The sequence below is a fragment of the Myotis davidii genome, unplaced genomic scaffold, assembly GCF_000327345.1.
Source record: "Myotis davidii unplaced genomic scaffold, ASM32734v1 scaffold238, whole genome shotgun sequence".
Lineage (NCBI taxonomy): Eukaryota > Metazoa > Chordata > Mammalia > Chiroptera > Vespertilionidae > Myotis > Myotis davidii.
The window spans coordinates 1,478,133-1,486,633 of record NW_006293779.1 but is presented as its reverse complement, the minus strand read 5'-3'; the positions used below and the strand labels follow the sequence as shown (position 1 = coordinate 1,486,633).

The 8,501-nt window shown below is 40.5% G+C and overlaps 1 protein-coding gene across 1 annotated transcript in view; it reads left to right on the top strand.

Annotated features, from left to right (window-relative positions):
- The window catches only part of BIRC6 (baculoviral IAP repeat containing 6), a 169,507-nt gene extending 162,435 nt beyond the window's left edge, over positions 1 to 7,072 (top strand). Inside the window, exons 72-74 of the mRNA XM_015566420.1 lie at positions 3,812 to 4,000; positions 4,556 to 4,690; positions 5,938 to 7,072. Coding sequence (XP_015421906.1) covers positions 3,812 to 4,000; positions 4,556 to 4,690; positions 5,938 to 6,117 — 504 coding nt within the window. The 3' untranslated portion in view covers positions 6,118 to 7,072. The remainder of the gene's footprint in view (positions 1 to 3,811; positions 4,001 to 4,555; positions 4,691 to 5,937) is intronic.
- Positions 7,073 to 8,501: the final 1,429 nt, after the last annotated feature.

The following is an 8,501-nucleotide window of genomic DNA, read 5'->3' as shown; positions in this document are numbered from 1 at the left end:
TTTGTTCATCAGTTTATGTTGTTCATTATATTCCACAAATGAGTGAGATCCTGATATTTATCTTTCGCTGACTGGATTGTTTCACTTAGCATGATGCTTTTAAAGTCTATTTTGTTGGATATGAGTATTGCTATTCCAGCTTTTGTTTTCTTTTCCATTTGAATGGAAAAATTTTTTCCATCCCTTTGCTCTCATCCTGTGTGTGTCTTTTGTTTTGAGGTGGGTCTCTTGTAGACAGCATATAGTTGGTTCATATTTTTGTATCCATTTTTGGAGAAAAACTTTAACTCCAGCAGAGCATGGCTATTTTTATAGTGATCCATTCCTATAGATTCCATGCCTGCAAAGGCAAGATCTGTTTTCCTAAAACTCTAGCCAACCTGCCTACCACCAAAGGCTTACATATAAGAGGAACTTGACAAATATCTGTTGGATAAGTTAGTAAATAATAAAGAATTTGTGGATACCGTCCCAATAGAACTTTTCTTATTTTGAGGCAAACCATGTAGCTGGTTTTTAATGTCCCTATTCTATATATATAAAAGCTTAAGCGACCGTTACAGTTGGATGACCAGCCAGTAGCTATGACGAGCACTGACCACTTAGGGGGCAGATGCTCAACATAGGAGCTGCCCCCTTGTGGTCAGTGCGCTCCCACAGCCAACCTCCTGTGGCTGGCCAACCTCCCATAGTCCCTCCACGCGGCCAGCCAACCTCCCATGGCCCTCCCCTGGCCAGCCTCTCCCGATTGGCCCCCATAGCTGGCTAGGTCAAGGGATCCCACCCATGCACAAATTCATGCACCGGGCCTCTAGTAATGTATATAATTTCTTGTGAGAGGTTTGTTTCAGTTGGATGTTAATAAAGATGTTATATGCAAGAGGAGTTAACATATTTAATGGTTTGGATCATCAGCCATTTAAGAATGGTTATAAATGTTAAATATATAATACTGTTTTCCTTGAAATGGAAAAGTCTTGAAATCAGCCACTGATCACAATCCTACTCAATAGCATAATTTTCCATAGACTTAATTTTTTTAAAGACTTAAGGCATTTTACTAATTTTGATTGTTTTTCCTCACCCCAAACATGTTTCTATTTCACATTATATCGCTTTTATTGCAAATTAATATTTTGGATTGTATATTTTGTACTTTCCTGTATTTAAAACATAAAATTTTAATATACTAAATCAAGTCAAAGAATTAAATCCTTGACAAGACATAGCATGAAAATAAAGGAAATTGGAAGTTAATAATTCTTAATGGGAGTGGGGCAGGAGGAGGAATATGATAAGGTGGTGGATATTTTAAAGATAAGAATAAGTTAACAGGATAATGGTGGGACTATGGCAGCCGTGGGCAAACTATGGCCCGCGGGCCAGATCCGGCCCGTTTGAAATGAATAAAACTAAAAAAAAAAAAAAAAGACCGTACCCTTTTATGTAATGATGTTTACTTTGAATTTATATTAGTTCACACAAACACTCCATCCATGCTTTTGTTCCAGCCCTCTGGTCCAGTTTAAGAACCCATTGTGGCCCTTGAGTCAAAAAGTTTGCTCACCCCTGGACTATGGTGACCAAATGAATACATAAAACTGTAGGAGACGAGATTGCTGAATGGTCTGGTAGAGGACTATACAGAGGGTTAATTTTTTTGTTTTGACAAAGATAGTTTTTGATTTAGTCAGTTCTTGAACAAATTACAATGAGAATTTCTTATAATTTTGTGAATGCTAATATGAAGATAAATAGAAAAGGGACAGTAAATTCAGCCTATTAAAGTCTAGCTCTTTATAAAAATATCAAAGAATTGACTAAGAATTAGTGAACCTACATAGTGGAATGAAATACATTGTTTATTAAGTTAAATGTAACCATAATATCTGATAAAAGAGAAACATGGTAATTAGCATATGACCGCTACCCTTCCCATTGGCTAATCAGCGAGATATGCAAATTAACTGCCAGCCAAGATGGCGGCCAGCAGCCAGGCAGCTTGAAACTAACATGAGGCTTGCTTGCTTCAGTGACGGAGGACTCCAACATTGCCCGCCTGCCGCTGCAGGCCTCTGAGCTGCAACTCTAAGCAACTATGTAACAAATATAGAAGCTAAACAAAACCCCAGAAACCACCTGACTTCAGCCAGCAGGATCGCAACATTGTAAGCAAAGGCCAGAAATCTACTTTCAGCCTCGGAGGCCTAAGAGCTGGAGCCAAGCCTCAAAGCTAAAGCTGGCCCAGAATAAAAAAGAAAAAAGAAAAAAAGGAGCATTTGGGAGCTTCAGTCACCCCCAGCCTGAAAACAGCCCTCAGCCCCTGACCCAGACTGGCCAGGCTGGGGACCCCTACCCTGAAGGGTGTGTGACCAGCTGCAAACAGCCATCATGCCCTCCCCCAGGCTGGCCAGGCACCCCAGTGGGGACCCCCACCCTGATCCAGGACACCCTTCAGGGCAAACCAGCCGGCACCCACCCATGCACCAGGCCTCTACCCTATATAGTAAAAGGGTAATTAATATGCCTCCCAGCACCGGGATCAGTGTGATGGGGGCAGCGCCCAACCCCCCTGATCGCCCTGCGGCTCTGTGTGTGACAGGGGGTGGGGCCACAACCTCCCTATCCGCCCTGCTCTGTGTGTGACAGGGGGCAGCGCCCCAACCCCCTGATTGGCCCTGCTCTGTGCGTGACAGGGGGTGGTGCCACACCCTCCCCATCGACCCTGCCTTGAGTGTGACAGGGGACGGGGTTCCAACCCCCCAATTGGCCCTACCCTGATCGTGACTGAGGGTGGCATCACAACCTCCCGATCGCCCTGCTCTTGCATGACAGGGGGCGGCGCCCCAACTCCCCAATCGGCCCTGCTCTGAACCCGACCAGGGGCTGCACCTAGGGATTGGGCCTTCCCCCTGCCACCCGGGAGCCGGCCTAAGCCAGCAGGTCGTTATCTCCCGAGGGGTCCCAGACTGTGAGAGTGCACAGGCTGGGCTGAGGGACCCCTCCCTCCCCCCAGAGTGCACAAATTTTTGTGCACCGGGCCTCTAGTCCTGTATAATAAAAGGCAAATATGCAAATTGACTGAACAGGAGAACGACTGGTTGCTATGACATGCACTGATCACCAGGGGTCAGATGCTTAATGCATGAGCTGCCCCCTGGTGGTCAGTGCGCTCCCACAGGGACATCTCTCAGCCAGAAGCTTACAGCTGGGGAGCACAGCGGTGGTGGCTGGAGCCTCTCCTGCCTCCACAGCAGCGCTAAGGATGTCCGATTGACGGCTCCTGGATTGTGAGAGGCCATAGGTCAGGCTGAGGATTCCCTGAGTGCACGAATTTCTTGCGCCGGTCCTCTAGTATGTAATAATATACTATGGTATGTAGAAGACATTTTTCTGTTAATTACCAAATCATTTTGAATTCATATTCTAAGAAAACTCTTTGTCCACATGTAGCTGTGATAAATACTATTTCTTCATTTGAATCCAGGTAGCTCTTTTTTGTTAATCTTTTCCCAAGGATATTTTTTTCCACTGATTTTTAGAGAGAGTGGAAAGGAGGGTGAGAAACAGAGAGAGCAACATTGATGTGATAGAGACACATCAGTTGGTTGCCTCCTGCACACCTTATGCTCAAGATTTTACCCATTTTAATTTTGCTTTAATAATAAAGTATTTGAGTCTTATAATTATTAACATTAATTTTATGCTGATAATAATATGTAAAAGAAACTCCTGGTCGATAAAGCAGATATCAGTTTACTATTAGTCAAAATTTCCCATTATAAGTATTTTTAATTTCTTTGTTGCTCAGGTGTTGGTGTCTGTTCAGTCTCTTATATTAGTAGCTGAGCCTTATTTTAACGAACCAGGATATGAACGGTCTAGAGGGACTCCCAGTGGCACACAGAGTTCTCGAGAATATGACGGCAACATTCGACAAGCAACAGTTAAGTGGGCAATGCTAGAACAAATCAGGAACCCCTCACCATGCTTTAAAGAGGTATGTTCAATAAAATTAATGGAATACTTTATTAAAGACATTATGGAATGTAGTTTATTGGGATTGTACTTGCCTTATATTTGGAGTATTTATAGTACACTAAAGTTTACTATAGTTTTTAATAATAGAAAATCAATAGTAATGATTTTTAAAACCACCTACTTCCTAAAAGACATCTGACTACATTTTGACAGTTTTTCTGTTGTCAGTAGTTTTCTCATTCTTTTCTTCTGGTCATTTGTTCATTTACATTCACCTTCTGAATATATTGCAATATGTTATATGTGCCTTATTCTCTCTGGATAGGATTTAACTATTTGAATCTGGTTGGGACTAGGCATTATTTTCTGCTATAGAACTGGGACATTTTACATATATCATGTGATGTCATGACCCTAATTCTTCCCTGTTAATAATAGAGTTCACTAAATTGAGTTTTATGGAGAGGAAAAATTGCATTGTCTTTTTCATTTCATTCCTTTGTAATGCTATATACTTTGTCTTTTCATGTCTGACTGGAACACATTTTGTTCCCTTGCTTGTTTAATTTTTAAGGTTATACACAAACATTTTTACTTGAAAAGAGTTGAGATCATGGCCCAGTGTGAGGAGTGGATTGCCGACATCCAGCAGTACAGCAGTGATAAGCGGGTAGGCAGAACTATGTCACACCATGCAGCAGCTCTCAAGGTGAGTAAGCCTCCGAGCATGAGCCCTGTTGATGGCTTTTAAAGAAGAGTTGTGTATTCATTGACAGAACCATGGCTACCTGATGGTAAAGGATGGGAGGGCCTCAAAGAAATGTAAAATTTAAGTTCAGAGGCATAAATTGCTGCTCAAAAGTCTATTAAAAAGATGGGTTAGCCCTAACTGGTTTGGCTCAGTGGATGGAGCATCGGCCTGCGGACTAAAGGGTCCCAGGTTTGATCCTGGTCAAGGGCATGTACCTTGGTTGTGGGCACATTCCCAGTAGGAGGTGTGCAGGAGGCGGCTGATCGATGTTTCTCTCATTGATTTTTCTGACTCTATCCCTCTCTCTTCCACTCTATAAAAAATCAATAAAATGTTTGTTTTTAAAAAAAGATAGGTTAGTTTCCACGATAAATCAACAGTTCCTAAAATAAAAAAAAAAAATGGGTACAGGACCTGTGTTTTATCCAGGTGATGACAACAAAATGTACTCTATAAGTGAATTTTTTATTCCTTTACCTTTTCCTTAGGCCTCTTACCTTCCAGAATTTTATTACTTGTAGTAATGAGGGAGGGAGATGGTAGCTATAGAGCCTCCAACAGCTAATTGGTGGAGGCATCTGTTATACAGACAGACCTGTTTTGGGGGAGGTGAGCAATTGTTTTCAACCTGGGCATTCATGAAGTGGAAATGTAAAACAGGATGGCTTTGGAGTTTTTTTTTCTCCTGCCTCATAATATTTGTTCTTATTCCCCGTTTCTTTCATCCTCCACCAGTTATCTTCCCTCTTCCTATCTTCAGTTTTCTCCATCTCAACTGGCTCCTTCCGTTCTAACTTTATTTTTCTATTTTAAAAACTTCTAAAAAGAAAATTATTTTCCTCTTTAACACTTGCATCCCCCAAACGAGTTTTATTTAGCCCCATTATTATAGAACTGTTTCTCTTTTTATCAAACTAGAGCAATGAATACTTCTGCCTCCATTGTAAAACCCAACCCTCTCACTAACCTTTTGCCATTTAACTTTCATTCTACCATGCTACTCAGGGCTTTTCAACATTAATCACTCTGAGAAATGTTTTGCCAACTTTGTCCTCTCTCTGTGACAGTAGCGTAAGAAAAGTGCTCAATAAGTATTTGTTGGCCTGTGCTGTGGATTTTTTTTTTAAACTTAACTATTTCCTCAAATGATACTGTGTTAGAATCCCTGCGTTTGCAATTCTGACATCACTCATTTCCCTGTGTAGCGTCACACTGCTCAGCTCCGGGAAGAGCTGCTAAAACTTCCTTGTCCTGACGGCTTGGACCCTGATGTTGAAGATGCCTCGGAAATGTGCAGTGCCACAGCAGGTGCTGAGGGGACGCTCATGCATGATCAGGTCAAACCCTGCAGCAGTAAAGAACTCCCCAGTGACTTCAAATTATGAGCTGCATTGACATGGACTTCATAGACACAAAGGCTTTGAAGCACAAGCCAAATATGTCAATATTTGTATGTAAGAAACTAATTATGTAATAGGTAATGAAACTGAAACTATACTATGCCCTTACGGAGATCCAGTTTAATTCAAGGTGATCTTTTATTTACCTGTACAAGAGTGTAAACTTTTTTGTGCTTTTATTTTTCAATTGTGAGAACCACTGATTGGTATGTTGAACAAATTTGTGTATACAAAGAATGGATAAATCACTGATATATAAGGGAAACTACCTTAGGAAAGAATGTTTACTGAATGTTTATTTTATTTTTTTTTTTACTGTAGAGTGAGAGATTGTTAACAAAGAATATATATTGGTCATTCTTACAACTACTATTTGAAGTCAGCAACTTTTCACTGAATTTGATAGATTTTATGTTTGGCCATATCTTCATGCTCATATTTGATTTCTGAAGACCTACGTACACTTCAATAAAAGTTAATTTACATACTCCTTTTTTGATTTACTGGTACATTTTTTAAATTATAAATCTGCCATAAAAATGTGTTATATAGTTGGACACTTGCACTTGTATGGATGAATTTATTACATTCAACATATTTAATTTTATGCCTTCTAATTGCAGAAAAATAAATGAACATGATTTTATTCTATGCCAATATTTGGGCTTGTGAATGTATTTGTTATTTGAATTTAAGAATATGAAAGGAATGGTCAATTTGAAAAGTCACCCTTAAACTGATTTTTTTCCTAAAGGGCTCCTTTTCTTCCTGGACTCTGGTTTTATTACTAAAGTTACCTGTATGCATTAAACACAGGCTCTGTAGAGCAGAGAGGTGGTTCCTCTCTGGTGCTGTTACAGTACATTCTGTACCTGCCATATAGGCTCATTTTCATGCAAACTCTTCCTAGAGCCAAATAAATGAAGACTTAGGTGTGTTAGTATGTCTTATTTCTAAAAACAGTTTGCTGTGTGTGAAATACTTGGACACAAAAAATTGGACATTTTCAAGACCTAAGCATGGGAAAGGAAAGGATATTTTTGTAAGACCAATTATCACAAAAGAAAAGCAAAGGTGATTTTTGACAGTATTTATAGAAAATAAAGTACATGGGAACCCTGAATCTGGAGCTTACTAGAAGAAGACATATTCTGAACATGAGTTGCTCTCTGAAAGAAGGGGAACTACAAGGTACAGAGCTCCTTAAGCATGGATGAAGGAGGGACAAACAGTATGTGACCAGGAAATCAAGGGTTTTGAAACACAGTATGGAGTTTTTGTTACGTCTGGTGGGTGGTGAACTCCAAGAATGACAAAATAGAGTCCATTTATAAAAAGTCATTTACCACAGACATGATAGCTAAAATCTCAGTATAAAATTATCAGCAATAAAAGGTAAAAGAACAGTCATCAATCCTTTAGTCTTCGTTGCTGTTTGGTCTGACAGGGTCCCATCAGGGTGGAGAATAAAAGTTGCTGTTAAATGTATTTTCCTCCAATTTTGGATTTTCATCATTAAAATAAGCTTCGGTCATTTTCTCCACTCTATACCATTACTCCTCAGAATACTGTTTTACAAAAAGGAAAGTAACAGTACCAGTACTATAAGGCCCAATTCATGTACATAGGTTCCTGTAGGTGAGAGTTGAATGACATGAAAATACAATGTCAGTGCAATACGGTAAGTTCTCTGATGGTGTTAGTTACAGGTACTGTTGTGAGCACAGACGAGGGACACCTACCTCAGGTAAATCACTAAGGTGATATGGTCAGAAAACACTTCCTGAAGAAACATATCCAGAGTCTTGAGGGGTGAAAATAAAGAAATTAGCCAGGGAGAAAGAAGTTCCAGAGACGAGAGATCAAAAGGAGAGCTCGAGTTAATGGGACCACGTTAGATACTATTGGACTTTAAAAATATGTATATTTTTATTGATTTCAGAAAGGAAGGGAGAGGGAGAGAGATGGAAACATCAGTGATGAGAGAATCATTGATCAGCTGCCTCTTGCACGTCCAGCACTAGGGATGGAGTCTGCAACCTCTAGGTCAGGGCTCAACCACTGAACCATGATAGTGGGGATGGGGTTGAGGGGGATAAATTTTTTACTTTTTTACAATTTCTTTTATTATTTTAAATTCCTTTATTAAGGTTTTACATATGTGTCCTTATCCCCCCATTACCCACCCCCACCCCACTCATGCCCTCAACCCCCTGGTTGAGGCTTAAATGCATGCATACAAGTCCTTTGGTTGATCTCTCCCCCTTACCCCCACCCTCCCCTTCCTTCCCTCTGAGGTTTGATGGTCTGATCGATGCCATGCCCTTGACCAGAATCGAACCTGGGACCTTTCAGTCCACAGGCCGATG